Genomic DNA, 17,013 nt, shown 5'->3' on the forward strand with positions numbered 1-17,013 from the left:
GTTTCAGGAGTAGAATTCAGTGATTCATCATTACATACAGTATCCAGTGCTCATCAAAAAGGCCTTCCTTAATATCCATCACCTATCTAGCTCATCCCCCACTCACCTCCCTCCATCAACGCTCAGTTTATTCTCTATCATCATGAGTTTCTTGTGATTTGTTTCCTTCTCTTCTTGTTTTTTTCCTCCCCTTCCCATATGTTCATCTGTCTTTTTTCTTAAATTCTACATGAGTGAAATCATATGGTATTTCTCTTTCTGCTTGACTTATCTCACTTAGCATAATACATTCTAGCTCCATCCAGGTTGTTGCAAATGGCAAGATTGCATTCTTTTTGATGGCTGAGTAATATTCCATCATTTATATATACCACATCTTCTTTATCCATTTATCAGTCAATGCACATTTGGGCTCTCTCCATAGTCTGCTGCTTGTTGATAATGCTGCTATAAACATTAGGATTCAGGTACCCCTTCATATCCGTATTTTTTGTATCCTCTGGGTAAATACATAGTAATGGAATTGCTGGATCTAGGGTAGTTTTATTTGTAGTTTTTTGAGGAACCTCCATACTGTTCTTCAAAGTGGCTACACCAGTTTGCATTCCTACCAACAGTGCAAGAGGGTTTCCTCTTTCTCCGTATCTTTGCCAACACCTGTTGTTTCTTGTGTTGTTAATTTTAGCCATTCTGACAGGTGTGAGGTGGTATCTCATCGTGGTTTTGATTTGTATTTCCTTGATGATGAGTGATGTTGTACATCTTTTCCTGTTAGCCATCTGGATGTCTTCATTGGGAAAGTGTCTATTCATGTTGAAAAGAATAGGTATTAATGCTTTTTAAATATTTGTTATAATTTGCCTGTGAAGCCATCTGGTCTTAGACTTTTGTTTGTGATGATTTTTTTGACTACTGATTAATTTCACTGCTGATTATTTATATAATTTTGTATTTCTCCTGATTCAATGTTGGTAGTTTATATGTTTCTAGGAATTTATCTATTTCTTCCAAATTGTCCAATTTATTGGCATATAACTTTTCCTGATATTCTCTTACAATCCTTTGTATTTCTGTGCTATCATTTGTTATTTCTCCTCTTTAATTTCTGATTTTGAGTCCTCTCTCTTTTTTGATGAGTCTGGCTAATGGTTTATCAATTCTGTTGATATTTTCAAAGAAGCAGCTCCTGGTTTCATTGATATGTTCTATTATTTTTTAGTTCATATATTTTTTTTTATTTCTGCTCTAACTTTATTATTTACTTCATTCTTTTGGTTTGGGATTTCAATTGTTCGTCTTTTTCTAACGCCTTTATGTGTAAGGGTTAGGTTGTTTATTTGAGGTTTTTCTTGTTTCTTGAGGTAGACCTGTATTGCTAAAACCTTCCCTCTTAGAACAGTTTTTGCTGCATCTCAAATGTTTTAGACTGTGTGTTTTCATTTTCATTTAATTTCATTTTGATTTCCTCTTTGATTTGTTGGTTGACCCATTTATTGTTTAGTAGTATGTTATTTAACCTCCATGTATTTGTTCTCTTTTCAGATTTTTTCTTATGGTTTTCTAGTTTCATAGCATTGTGGTCAGAAGAAATGCATGAAATGACTTTGATTTCTTTGAGTATGCTGAGATTTGTTTTGTGGGCTAACATATGATCTATTCTGGAGAATGTCCTATATGCACTTGAAAAGAATATGTATTCTGCTGTTTTAGGAAGGAACATTCTGAACCCATCTGTTAAATCCATCTAGTCCAATATGTCATTCAAAGCCACTGTTTCCTTGTTGATTTTCTATTCGGATGATCTGTTCATTGATGTAAGTGGGGTGTTAAAGTCCCCTACTAGTATTGTATTATTATTGATTAGTTCATGTTTGTTATTAACTGCTTTAAGTATTTGAGTGCTCCTATGTGGATGCATAAATATTTACAATTGTTCTACCTTCTTGGATTGTCCCCTTAATGATTATATAGTGTCTTTCTTTGTCTCTGTTACAGTGTTTGTTTTAAGGTCTATTTTGTCCTATGTAAGTATTGCTACCCTAGTTTTCTCTCCACACCTCCCTAAAAACCTTAATTATCCTATCAATCTATATTATCTAAGAATTAATTTCTTCTATATTTAGATTATGACATTCTGAACTTCTGAAATTTGATGTAATAATACCATATATTTTCAATTGTCCTTCATGAGAATGCTTTATTATGATATGAAACTGATCTAATGCTATCAAATTGTTTTATGTCTCATGACTACCTAAAATATAATCAAATCTTACGAAAGGCCATGAATAAGTCCCTACATAAATTTACACTGGGCACATATAATTAGGGCAAAATCTGTTATGTTTAAAGAACAATCAAAATGAACAAAAATTTATTCCCAATAGAAATTTAAAAATTGCAAAACTTCTATAAGTTTTTAAAAATGAATACAAAACATTTATTTGTCTCAGGCCAGTTTATCTCACAAACTTTTAAAACTGTCTAATTAACTCTTAATTTATAATTAAAACCTGGCAAAAGATAGAGTTACATAGGGGAAAAAAATAATAGAACAGTAGTATTTCTTATCATGAGTGATATCTAGAAGTCTATAATTTGTTTCTTGTTTTTAAAGACTAAAATTGAAATTGTTTCATAAACTTAAAATGGAAGTTTATGGTAAGAGTATTAAGAAATAATTCTAATAATAACACAGCAAACCAGGCAGATGTTATATTATAGTAATGGGATTTTTCCACGTGTAATTATTCCATGTAGAGAATCATGAACTCAAGCAGCATACAAGGTAAATGAATAGCCTGGAGTGCAATGCCTGAGCCTGTGAAAGAGCCATGTTGCTTTGGTAGTGGCTGGTGACTGTTTGCACTTCAACTACTAATCTGAAAAGCCTATTGTTTTGTAGAAAGCCAAAGCACAGGGATTGTGAGGCTACTGAAAATGACCAGACCATGAAAAGATCTCCATCAGAAAACTTTAAGAACCAAAGACATGCTGAAATAAATTCCTGAATGGGTTTAACATGTGAAAAATGGTCAAAGGATTTGGCAAGTTTCTTCTCTACCAGCTGACTTCACATCACATCATATCACATAAGCATGATATGAAAAAAGGCCAACACTACTGATCCTGTTGCAGTGCCAGAGAATGTGTTAGGTAGGATGTGCTGTGCATGTGCTCCTCATGAATGATAGGTTAATGGTATTATAGGGACATCCAGAATGGATTCGCACATAATCTTAGAGGTTAGCCTTTCTGGAAAGTTGCATTTAATGGTTTGGAATAAAGAAACTCACCCACAGTATAATGCCCAATAGTGGTTCTACTTTAGTCGTAGTGTCCCTCCACTATATGAGACAGCCTTTAGTCCCTATGTAAGGCTTTGACTCCTGGGGACATTTAAATCACCACCTTTACTGGTTAACATTAGAGCTACAAGCCATCCCTTGTAAGATGTTCCCCCCAGGATACCTCTTCCTCTTTTTTTTTTTTCATTTAAAATTTTCTTTTTCAACGTTTATTTATTTTTGGGACAGAGAGAGACAGAGCATGAATGGGCGAGGGGCAGAGAGAGAGGGAGACACAGAATCGGAAACAGGCTCCAGGCTCCGAGCCATCAGCCCAGAGCCTGATGCGGGGCTCGAACTCCCGGACTGCGAGATCGTGACCTGGCTGAAGTCGGACGCTTAACCGACTGTGCCACCCAGGCGCCCCCTCTTCCTCTTTCAAAATGATTCACAGGTCATTGTGTTTAAATTAAGTCAAATAAAATTTCTTTACCAGGGGTGCAAGCAAGTTTTCTTTATCCAAACAGATTCTCTTTTCTGACCAGAGAGAAGCTCTTAGCCATCCCTCTAAAAAAAGTTGTTGTTCTTCAATTGTTGTTAACAACCCCCATCTGCACTGGCTCCTGCACCCATTTAAAACCCTCTGCCTGGCTTCACATCCCAGACTTTCTTGCAAGGAAAACAGAACTTTAAAATCAGAACTGTCTTAGGCTAGGCAGTTGCCAAGTCAGCTGCTGCTCTTTAGACTTAGGTGGAATGTCTTCCCCTTAGACGTTCTACACAGTGCTTTAAGTTATAGCTTGCTGAATAAAGACAAATTCATTTTTAAAATGGGAAGAGTGAGGAACCATAAATGGAACAGCCTCCTATTGTCTCTGTAGATTTTTCCCCCTGGTTGTTAGTTTCTTTATAACCCAGTATAGGGCTCACACAGGGATGCTTTACTGTCCTGACATGGAATCCTTAAGATTCATCTTGTGTGTCCCCCTGTGGCCATTAAGTGGTTTGAGCTGGGGCCTCCCTAAAAAACTTTAACCACTGAACTGTATTAAAAGGAATGGGTTCCATAGAACCTTGGCTATACTAAGCCAAGAAAATAACTATTCTCTCTTCCCAAGGATCACCCTGATTGGTTCAATACTAAAGAAGCATGATGACTGCAAAGGAGGAAGGGGATGTGGGTCAGATACAAGCCTCAAAGGACAATTCAGCTCTCTTCCTTTATCATTTTATTGTATTAGAAACTTCCGGAAATAGGGACCACTGGATGGAACCTAGAAGTTCTCTGATGAACAGGAAAGCATTCAGTGACACAAGTTTTACTGAAACATGATTTCATCCATTCAAAAAAATATTTTTTTAGGATTTATTTCATACAGGAGTAATCTCTATCACCCTTTTGAGCAGATGAATATGGACTATAAAATTTGTCAAAATGTTTTTCTGAGAGTTTTAGGAGAACCACAGTAATAAGAGTTACATAACCACTAGAATTCTATTCATAAATCTTTATATTCTTTATATCAGATGGAAAATTTTGTAGCCAAAAAAAAAAAAAAACCCAAAAAAACTACATGGTTTGATTACAGCTAGAACTATAGTTCTCAGGATGGAGGAAAAAAATTACAGATAAACCTCTATTTCTAATTTTTTTCTTTTTTTTTTTTAAGTACATTAGTGATGGGACGCCTGGGTAGCTCAGTCAGTTAAGCGTCCAACTCTTGATTTCGACTCAGGTCACCATCTCACAGTTCCTGAGACTGAACCCCACATCAGGCTCTGCATTGACAACGTAGAGCCTGGTTGGATTCTCTCACTCCCTTTCTCTGGCCCTACCCACTTGCTCACTCTCTCTCTCTATCAAAACAAATAATTTTTTAAAAAACTACAGTTAGTGATATTTAAAGGAAAAAAATGTTCTTTTATAAGGCAAACAAAGCAGATTATATCTATTTGTAATCAACATTTTTGTCTTAAAAATGACAACTAATTCAGAAAAATATAAATCTCAGAGCACTACATCAATAGATTAATGCAACTCAGTTATTAAAAAGTTTAAATATCATGTCTGCTTATTTACTTTGCATTTAAAAACAACTACTTAATTTGCTTATTTCCATCTGATCCCTAATTAAGAACCAAAATGTCAGCCTCTATCAAGACTATAATGAAGACATAATAATTCCAAAGCATTGCTGAGGCACTAAAGAAATAATTTTCCACCCAGCTCCCAGGATGTTGTGTGGAAGTACTGAATCACTGTATTGTACACCTGAAACTAATATTATACTGTATGTTAACTAACTGGAAATTAAATAAAAAGAAAAGAAAGCAGTTTCCAGCCATGACACTGGACCCTCTTTACAGACAGTTTTAGTTATATTTCTAAGACAAGTTATTAACATCGACAAGCATCCAGCACTACCTCTTTTCCACTACCAGCCTAATAGCTAATTTGCCTTCTCTTTAGGAGTTATTTTTATGATCATGTGAGCCCAACAGAATGCCTCCTCGTAAGTGCTCATGGTGGCATGTGCCATGAAATGGAAATAAGTGATACTGCCGGGGCCCCAAGAATGAAGCTCCTTTGAAGTGCATGTGTTTATGTGTGCTCGCCAAATTTTTAATGCCAGTAAAACCAAAAGGCGGTTTGGAATTTAACTTACAGTAAAATGACCTTTTATCTTTTTAATGTTCCAGGAAGCATCAACTCAATCTAACATTTTTTATTCTTAAACCATAGCATGTTTTGGTAACAGTGACAAGAAGAGTACTTGATAAAGAACTTTGCTTGTTCTAAGAAGGGGGGAAGGGAATGCCACATTTAAGCTCTAATTGGCAAGTGAAGAACAGTTTAATTTGATAGAGCTAAGTCAAAAATGATAGAAGGATTCATTATTCTTTGAAGTAATTATGTAAGAAATTGCAAAACTTCTCACATAGAAAAATCATGTGACATACCATTTATATAAAGTCAGGCCCACATGGGGGCTTCAAAAAATACGGGTTATGGGCTATTTCTTAGGCGGGGTGGTGGGTTCACAGGTGTTCATTTTATTATTATCCTTTATAACTCACAAATTTATTACATTCTTTTACAAATATATGAAACATTTCATAGTTAAGATGAAAAACAGGAAAAAGGGGTAGCTGGACAATTATAAGCAATATCATGTATACCACTTAATTATCAGCATAATGAACATATGCCTGGATAGCAAGGAACCTGGAGTCATGCTCTGAGTAAGGTGAGGGTAACTTAATGGGGGAGTAACAATTACCATATGTGTTCATCAGATGATTAGCCTCTGGCTGAACTGTGTGCCTCAAATTTATTTTGGATAAAGGACTCCCAACAGCAGCACAGAGGCCACTGGCTGAACACACAGCCCCTAAGAGCCCCTATGCCTCCTATCCTGAATTGCTTAAGATTTTCCTTAAATATATGGAGGCTGTTTCTCATTGATCCCCATACTCACTGCTTCTTAGTAACCATTCTCAAGCAGGGACCCTTGAACTTCACAAGGTCTGTGAGGCTCCCACCAACACAGTAAAGGCAAGCTACAAGGAAAGAAATGCACTCATATAGTGAGATGGCTGTTTATGCCAGATATTTGCATAGACTCTAATTACTTGTATCAAATCACAAGTTTAAAACAGAAAAGGACTCATTTCTTTCCACTGGGAGGTTTGAGATGACTTTGTTTACACAATTATTAACCATACTATATACAGCAGCCTCAATAAAGCACTTTTGTACAGGCCTGGAAAGCACATGTAATTGTACTTTAGCAGGTAAAATATATATTGTTGTTATTGGTTTTTTTCTCTCTAAAAGCAGAGAGAAAATTAATTATTTTCAGTTGTTTCACTCCAGGGACAAGCATTTGCTTTACGTTAAAACAGTGATTTGTAGGCTGAGATTTGCCAGCATCTCATGATCTGGGAGGTGGGAGGTGGAGAGATGGGTGTTGCAAACACATTCACATCCAAATTGTCATTTTGCAAGGCTGTTTGCAGAGGCTGTCTCCTGCGATCCATTTAAACTGTCTCCAAAACTTGTTCCCAAACACTCATCATTATCCAACATTTCCAAGCCATATTGTTCGTTTGTTTGTTTGTTTGTTTTTAGAGCATGTGAAGATACCTTATAAGACATTTCATTTTTCTGGAAGAGTGTAAATTTCTTTTAACATTTCTGTTAAAGAATCAATAGAGAAATTCCACTTGGCACTTAACTCGTTCACCTAATAATTAGAGGCTACTATGGTGGGTGGGTATAAGGTTGGACAGGACACAGTCATTGCCCTCAAATGATTCACAATCTGGTGGTGTGATTCTCAGAGGCAGCTGAAGCTTCTAGTGCTTGGAAAGGTATTTTAAACCCCTGGATCCTCCATGTGAGTCACTGGCACTCAAAAATCTGTGATCTATTCCTGTCAAATATTTGGGCTCAGAAAAAAGCTTAAGAGGTGTGAGCCTAGAGGGAGGGACAGACACTTTAACACATGTCTAGGATGTGTCATGGCAAGTGTTGCAAGGGATGCCAAATGAATGTTGCAAAAAAAAAAAAAATGCACGCGCGCGCAGACACACACACACACACACACACACACACACAAGGAAGGAACAAATCACCTGGGGAAAGGGTTTCCAAAGGATTCCAAGAATATTCACATCTGTCCTGGGTCTTAAAAGAAGGAATGTAATTGGCCCAAGGCATCCCAAGCACAGGTAAAAGAACATGAAAGTTACTGGGGATAAACAGGACTCTTTGGAAGAAGACCAACCAATCTGGAGTGGCAAGAACTTGGGGCATTGAGGATGTGTAGAGGGAAGGACTAATTGGAAACAACAATGAAAGCATGTTCTGGGGTTAGATCAGAGGAGGACTTTCCCATCAAGTTCAGTAGTTCTTGTCTGTCTTCTAGGGAAACGACCAGCAGAGGCAGGAGTATGTATGTGTTCTCAGGGAAGAACTGAAAAGTAGGGAGTGAGTGATAATAACAGATACAGGTTTTGTCTTTATTTTAACACACAGAGAAAGTTATTAAACATTTAGCTTAGACATAGAGTAAACTAATTACATATACTTTTGTGGCTCTTCTTTTGACCACTATTCCCCTGATCCTAGGATTAGTCTCTCTAAGCCACAATTAGGTCTAGTTCTCATTTTTGCCCTTTCTTCAGGGCAGCCTGCTTCTCTCCTGACTGCCCATTTCTGAGCCCACAGTTAGGTTCTCTGGGCCAGCTACAGATGTATTATCGAGAGCAAAGTCTGGTGACAATATGGAGATGGGAGACGAATAGAGGTGGGGTGGGTAAGGAGACAGTCTGGAAAAGAGTGACTAGGGACTGCAAGCTAGGGAAGGCACTGATTTCATTCGTCCCAGAGGATGTCAAAGAAGAAAACTAGGAACCACTGATGCAATATTATAGACTGAGCTGCCTAAAGATGCAACAGAGCACCTTGATTTGTTATAACTATTTAGACAAACTAGAGGCCCCTTTGGCAGTGAGAGGGTTTAAAAGGTTTGTTAGTTATCTGTGTTGGCATAAATTACACCAAAATGTAGTGGTTTAAAACAACAAACATTTATTATCTCAGTTTCTGTGGGTGAGGAATTCAGGAGTGGCTTTGTTGGGTGATTCTTGCTCAGAGATTCATATTCTCCCTCATGGTTGCAGTTACCTGTAAGTTCGCTCAGAGCTGAGGCTATTGGCAAGAAGTCCCAATGCCTTGCTGGTTACTGGAAGGAGGTCTCAGTTTTTTGCCACATGGACCCCTCTCTAGTGCTGCCTGAGTGTTCATACAACATGACAGTTGGTCCCTCTGAGAGTGAGTGATCCAATGGAGAAAGCAAGGAGGATGTCACAATGCCTTAAAAAAAATTTTTTTTAATGTTTATTTTTGAGAGAGAGAGACAGATATGAGCAAGGGAGAAGCAGAGAGAGAGAGAGAGAGAGAGAGGGAAAAACACACACACAGAATCTGAAACAGGCTCCAGGCTCTGAGCTGTCAGCACGGATGTGAGGCTTGAACTCGGAAACAGTGAGATCATGACCTGAGCCAAAGTAGGATGCTTAACAGACTGAGCCACCCAGGCACCCCCACAATGCCTTTTTTGATCTAGCCTCAGAAGTCACACTCTATCACACTGCCACATTCTTAAGCCTTAGAAGAAGAGTCCCAAGAGAGAGGAATTAAGCTCCACTTCTTGCAAACAGTTTATGGACAAAGCATATGTAACAAGGTCACACAAGAGGATTTTTAACATTCCTTCATACCTGAGATTAGCCAATTCTATTAATAAACCAGTAAACAGAGGATAAACGTGGAAAGTGCCCTGTATTTGAGTCATCCCACCCCCTGAAGTGGCCCACTGGGGCTCTTGTAACTGATGTATTTGTCAAGAGGAAAGGTTCAGTAATGGATTTCTGGAAACTCCACCAAATGACAATAGCGTTTGATTGAAACTGCTCCTGTGGTGTAATGGGAACACTATTTACGATTTTCAGAAAAGAGAGTGGGCACAGAAAAAGCTTAAGTTAGAGACTATTCTGCTTATACTATTCTTCAGATAAAAAATGAACAATATACAGCAATCAAGTTTTTTTTTTAATTTGGGGAATTATTTTATTTGGATTGTAGAAAAGAAAGACTTCTGAGCTCTCCTGGTTACTAGATATTACTAAGTATTAGGAAGCATAAGTTTATAAAGTTATAGTCTCATGAGAGTTCTATAAGGCAATAAATGAGAAGTTATGGTCCAAAGATGAGGCAAATTAAATTGTGGCCTGCTTTGGAGCAACTGATGGGGTATGGCATGGAAGAATTCACTTGACCTTGATATTTTAAATATTCTCCCTTTACAGGCAGAGGTTTATGACAGATACTTCTTATGGATCCAATCTTCCACTACTGGGATCTGCAGTGAATAATATTTATAAAATCTTGATACTGTCTATACTGGTTACTAATTGTCACTGTTCAGAACCTCCAATCAAAGTGTAGAAGACAAGTTAGATATAGGACAGAATATGGATGGTAATAACTATGACATTATTGCTAGAGATTGAGGTGAGAGTTGGAGTGGGGAAGGAGGAGAAAAGAAGAGCACAAGAACTTTCCTGAACTTACATAGTCAAAGGGGGGTGAGATATGGTTGACAGAAATTGTATAAAGTTGAGGAATCAAGAAATAAATCAAGAAACAATGTTACAGTTGCAATAAAATTAAAACTTATGATTTCAAGTTAGAGTAGAAATCTATCAAAAGCCAGGAGGAAAGGGAAGTGGAAAGTGGTATGAACTACATTCTTAATTTTTTTTTCCTAAAAAGAAGTCACACACTACTGACTAACCAAGAAATAGAAATATGAGCATATCCTATAGAGTGAAGGTGTTTCCTACAAGAATAACCAGAACCATGGGGCACCTGAGTGTCTCAGTCAGTTAAGTGTCTGACTTCAGCTCAGGTCATGATCTCAAGGTCTGTGGGTTTGAGCCCTGCATTGGGCTCTGTGCTGACAGCTCGGAGCCTGGAACCTGCTTTGGATTCTGTGTCTCCCTCTCTCTCCACCCTCTCCCACTCGCACTCTGTCTCTCTCTCTCTCAAAAATAAATAAACATTAAAAAAAGAAAAAAAAGAATATCCAGAACCAGAGACTGGTGACTCTGGGACTGGGGTGGCCAAGGTGACTTTCACATCTCCTTTCCTATATTTCTATACTAGATTTGCTTTCGAACATACATGACTCTTTTGAAGCAAACAAATGTAAAAATCCATGGATTTGGTATAATCTGTAAGTTTATACTAACCTATGTTCACCAGATTTTAGGTAAACTTTATAAACATCAATCACTCTAGTTATTTTTAACAAATGGTAAAATTTCACTTATTTTAGAAATTCACACTTTGCATCTCATTCTTCTTGAGACAGAGAGTAGGAATCAGTTTACAAATTACTACATTGGTGATAAAAACTATTTAAAATGAGCTGGAATTCTATGACTTTTCTATACTCTACCACCAAAAAGGAAAGGACAACCTTACAATTTTCAGGATTAACTCTAAAGGGCAAGAATCTAGGCTCAGTAAAGAACTGATAGTTCATCCTAGGAATAGTCTATGAAACAGTTTTAATAGCTAGTCCCTTGCTCCCCAGTACTAAGGGTTATTCTGAGTTTTTTTTTTTTTAATGCTTATTATTTTTGAGAAAGAGAGAGACAGAGAGAGAGACAGAGTGCAAACGGGGAAGGGGCAGAGAGTGAGGGAGACATAGACTCCGAAGCAGGCTCCAGGCTCTGGGCTGTCAATACACGGCGCAATGCAGGGCTTGAACCCTTGAACTATGAGATCATGACCTGAGCCAAAGTCGGACGCTTAACCAACTGAGCCGGGTTGCTCTGAGTTTTTATGGAAGGCCCATGTACATCATATATATATATATATATATATATATATATATATATATATATAATTTACTTTGAAAGAGAGGAGAGCATGAGCACAGGAGGGGCAGAGCGAGAGGGAGAGAAAGAATCCCAAGCAGGCTCCCCACTGTCAGTGCAGAGCCTGATGCAGGGCTCGAATCATGAACTGTGAGATCATGACCTGAAATGAAACCAAGAGTTGGATGTTTAAGCAACTAAGCTACCCAGGTGCCCCTTCCTCTTACATATTTTAAAAGCAAACTCCCTTCTATCTAACTATGGAAGATTTATTCAAAAGATTCACCAATGATTAAAGATACCAAAGAAGCAATTGACTAATTTGACTTGTTTTAACAAAAGACAGCCATTTAAAAATACATTTCCTGGGAGCAACCTGGGTACCAAATATAGTGCGTGGAAAGAGAAAGGGAATACTGAAAACAAAACACAACAAAACAAAACAAAACAAAACAAAACAAAACAAAACGATGAGGTTAGTAGTCAGAGACCAAAGTCCATTTTTTTTTTTCTCTTTGAGTAATCAGCGGAGAAATTTTATGAAAGCTCTTTGGGCTCCCATAGAAAAAAATACTTTTCTTAAAGTCATATGAAATGCTTGATTTTCTAATTTACAGACTCAACTTGTACTATATCAATTCACAACAACCATACAATATAGATCAGGCAGCACCCACACTTTCCGTAAGAAAATTTATACAAAGGGTTTAACTACCACAGTTCCTGTGGATGATCTATAGCACTTATATTAAAAAAATACTTAGGAAAGAACAGATAAATGCACAGTAGTATGTCTGTATAATGGAATACCATACAGTAACGAAAATGAACAAACTACTGCCACATGTAACATGGATAAATATAACAGGCTTAATGCTGACTGAACACATCAGATACATATAGTACATATTCCATGATTCCATTTATATAAAATATAAACCCAAGCAAAGCTAATCATGGTTTTAAAATCGGCATAGTGGCTAACTCTGGACAGGCAAAGAAGGGAGGTGATTGCCAGGGAGATTTCGGGGTTGTGGTAAAGTTCTACTATATCTGTGTGCTGGTTGTATGGGTGGGTTCGGTTTATAATAATTCATCAAGTAGTTGCAATTATAACTTGTATACTTTTTGGAATGTATATATAGGTAATTAAAAAGTCAATTAAAAAAAAAAACATATAAGACCCCCTCCTAACTTCTGTGGCACCTTTATGGAGTTTTAAAAAACGTCCCCTCTGTATGAATGAATGAAAAAGGCACCCCTGTGGGCAGAGGCAGCCCCACAGTTTTGTGCCTTGGCAAATGGAAGACTGGCTGCTTTTTAACCCCACTACTACACTTGGCTAGACACAAAACCACACATCTGGATGGACATCTGCAAATCTGCAAAACACTCAGTTGACCCTTCTTCACCACAATTTTACAAGGAGGGCAGGGCAGATGTCCTTATTTTACAGAAGAGGAAGTGGCACAGAACAGTAAGACCCATATACAAAGGCGTCATAGCTAATAAGCAATGGAGCCAGAACAGACTCCTAGGCCAGTAGCTCTTCACATGGTTCTGATTCCTTTTTGGGAGGGGAAGAGGAAGAAGCTTCTTCTATGTTTGTTACTGTGTATGTTGTTATGGGTCATCTCAAATGCTTTGTGGAATAAGGCAGGGAACAAATACATGGTCCAATGTTCTTAATATTGGGCTTTAGTGAAGGTCCTAGGTTCTAAGCCCGTTTGAAATATGCTGTAAGCATACACTTAAAAATGAATATTCATCTTTTACATGTTTACCTATGCTAAAAGAATAGTAGGATAGACATATTTAGATACCAAGGGAGCATTCCGGCCTTCCCATAACTTGTTAAGGAAAAAATCTTTCTGTGTCTTGAAAAATTGAAAAAGAAAGACATGCCATAAGGTGTATGTCCAGCTTACCTAGAAGTGTCTGCTTATCTTGGGAGGAGTCAGACTCTGCAGAACATCTGCAAGTTCGGAGAACAATGACTCCTCCAAGCACGCCATCTTCGCTGGCCAGGAAAGGTGAACCTAGGCAGAAATGGCAAATGGTCATTTTTCAGTGAATTTTGCTTTTTTCATTTTCAATTTTCATTTGATTACAAGAACAAAAATGTGGTGTGAATGCCCATTTTCTGACAATCAACATTGTTCGAACCTTGTATAGGCTTGATGGCAAAGGCAGGCTTATGCCCAAACGGGGGCCATTTGGCAAAGACAATCCCAGATGTCGCCAAGAAGACTTGGGTGGGGGTGGAGTGTGCATTACAGTATTCAGAAGGGAATTGGAAACACTACCAGATTAAAGGACCAAAACACAAATACAGGAAAAAATGCTCAGCAAGTCTCTTTGATCAGCTTTTAGGGATCACTTACCAGGCTCTCCCTGCTGTCAGGGGCATGCCACCAAAAGCTTTGATTTACTACCTTAAATTCAATTTTAAACAATAAGCCACAAACTTTACTACAAACATTTAAAAATGATCCTGATGGTTTACACAAATAAGGGTGAAACTGTATTTCTATTATGAGAGTCTGGTGGTTAGAAACAACCGGGCCTCTTTGGGATCTCACACACTGAACCATTGTGAGCATTTCAAGAACACTACATTTTAAAACCCCTCATTTTTCCTCCTCAAGGACATCTTCTTCGAACATCTGGCATAGCAAGTAAGCACATGGAAAACAAATGCAAAATTAACCCAAGAGCTATCAAAGAAAGTAGTAAAAAATAAAAATCAACCAAATTGGATTTGGGGGGAAGCTTCTGGTTAAACTTAGTAGATTAAACACATATATTTATCTCCACTCCTTCCAAAAGCATGACCCAATAAGGACAGAGAGAAAGGCAAACAAGAAAAAAACTCATGTTTTAGAAAATGAAAAGAAGATAGACATTACTTGCTCACCTAGTGGACCTGCAGAAGCTGAAACCTAAGCTTTAATGGGGAACATGGTTAAAACTGGGGGGGGGGGAGCACCTATAAGAAATCACCCAGTTTTGTCATAAAACCCACAAAGAATCAGAAATTAGAAACTTCAAGTTCCTCTGAAGACAAGGATGCAAGGTGGGGCTGAAATGATGGTTGATTCAGAGTGTCCAAAAGGACCCTCTACACCAGGCATCAGTAAGCTATGACTTGTCTGGCCTGCAACTTGTTTTTGTACTGCCCACAAGCTAAGAATGTTTATTTTATGCCTTAAAGGATTATTTTTTTAAAAAGAATGAGAAGCAGAAGAATATGTGATAGAGACCATGATGTAGCCCCAAAAGTCTAAAATCTTTACTTTCTGGCCCTTAACAGAAATAGCTTGCCAACCCCTGATAGATCAGCCCCAGATTCCTGCCTAGACAAGAAGTTACTTCTTCCTAACGTAGGAGATGCCAGGATATTTACTCTCTAGAGAGGATAAACCAGAGGGACTTGAGTCGTGGGGTCATCAGACTCAGCACAAGGCAGGAGGGAGTCTCCACAATGAACACAGGATGTCGAAGTGGAAGTCTTTATGCTAAACAGTGAAATAACTAGCTCCTTTACCCACAGGCTCCCAGGATACAAGAAGTCAAACTGATACACTCCAAGCACGTGACTGGATAATTCCCTTCCAGCCACACAACCATCTCGAGGATAAAGAACTACTTGAGAGACCCTAAACAAAAACTGCCTTATGTTAAGGGCTTCCAGATGACAAATGTGGCTCATTCAGAAGGTTTTCAGTTCAGCTTCTTGGTATATAACTGCTCAATAGTATAGACAACCTAGGTTCACTAGTTGTTTCAGTGTGACCTCTAGAAAAGACAGAGACCAAAACAAAAAAGAAAACAGAGAAAACGTAGGCCAATGCATTGAGCAAAAGAAAAGTAAAAGAGATGGAAAATGGGAGGAAAAAAAATCAGAACAGGCCAGAAGGTCCAATATCTGAATAATAGGAGTTTCAAAAAGAGAGAATAGAAGAAATAACACTTCAAAGAAGTAATTCAAAAAAATTTCCAGGAATTGAAAGGTGAGTGTTTGAAAAGGCTCATCAACCTGCCAACACAACTCATGAAAAAAAAAAATAATAAAAGTGCCACAGATATATATCACTGTGACATATCAAAATATTGAAGAAATAAAGAAAAGTCCAAAAACTTCCATGTGAAAACACATGCGTGCGCGCGCGCGCGCACACACACACACACACACACACACACACACACACACAGCAAGGGGATCATAATGGCACCAGATTTCTCAACATAACAATGGAAACTACAAGGTTAGAAGGAAGGCACCATCTTCAACATGCTGAAGGAAAATTATTTCCAACCTAGAATTCTATACTAGGCCAAAATGTCAATCAAGTATGAAAACAGAATAAAGCTCTACCAAGTGTCAAAGAATTCACCTCCCACATACTTCCTCAGAAAGCTGTAGGATGAATGTGCCTTGGGAAAATGAAGTAATAAGGTACATAATGAGAAAGAAAACAAGATCTGGAAATAGGGGATCCAGGGGCGCCTGGGTGGCTCAGTCGGTTGAGCAGCCGACTTCGGCTCAGGTCATGATCTCACGGTCCGTGAGTTTGAGCCCCGTGTCGGGCTCTGTGCTGACAGCTCAGAGCCTGGAGCCTGTTTCGGATTCTGTGTCTCCCTCTCTCTGACCCTCCCCTGTTCATGCTCTGTCTCTCCCTGTCTCAAAAATAAATAAAACGTTAAAAAAAAAATTAAAAAAAAATAGGGGATCCAAAACAAGAGAATACAAAAAGATTTCTAGATGACACACAGCGAGGCAGCAGGCTTAGAGTCAACAGTCCAAATTGGAGCAGAAAGCCAGAGAAGGCTGGAAAGAGATTTCCAAGGGGAAAATAAATCAAACTTATAGAATACACGTTGAGTTTGAAATTATTGGGAGGAAATGTTTCAGATTTTGAGGGAAATCTGACAATCAACCAGTGATCAGTATCAAAAAGCAAACAAAAAGAAACCTAAAAAATAATGAGGCAAATATTAATGCAGAAAAAAATAAGAATTTGTATAAGAAAGGAAACAGAATCACAGTACACTACATAGTTCAGATATCAATAGCTAGAGTCAAAAATATAAACTCACAATACTGATGAGCTAAAAAAAAAAAAAGGCGGGGGGACATAATACATTGAGAGGAGTGATGGATGTAGTATGTGTAGGTTTGGGCTTGGAAATATAAGGGAATTAAATCTTTGCCTTCCCTCGTATGAATATGAAGATATCTTGATATCTAAATAATATCTCAAATTGAAAA

At 38.0% G+C, this 17,013-nt stretch overlaps 1 protein-coding gene across 3 annotated transcripts in view; it reads right to left on the minus strand.

Annotated features, from left to right (window-relative positions):
* The window catches only part of TASP1 (taspase 1), a 274,936-nt gene that overhangs the window by 48,211 nt on the left and 209,712 nt on the right, over nucleotides 1–17,013 (minus strand). For all 3 annotated transcript variants that reach the window (XR_006300864.1, XM_043602901.1, XM_043602902.1), the window contains one exon: nucleotides 13,670–13,780. Coding sequence is in view for 2 of the 3 variants with exons in the window: in XM_043602901.1 (XP_043458836.1) it covers nucleotides 13,670–13,780 (111 nt within the window). In the remaining variant the exon portion in view is untranslated. The remainder of the gene's footprint in view (nucleotides 1–13,669; nucleotides 13,781–17,013) is intronic.

The sequence above is a fragment of the Prionailurus bengalensis genome, chromosome A3, assembly GCF_016509475.1.
Source record: "Prionailurus bengalensis isolate Pbe53 chromosome A3, Fcat_Pben_1.1_paternal_pri, whole genome shotgun sequence".
NCBI lineage: Eukaryota > Metazoa > Chordata > Mammalia > Carnivora > Felidae > Prionailurus > Prionailurus bengalensis.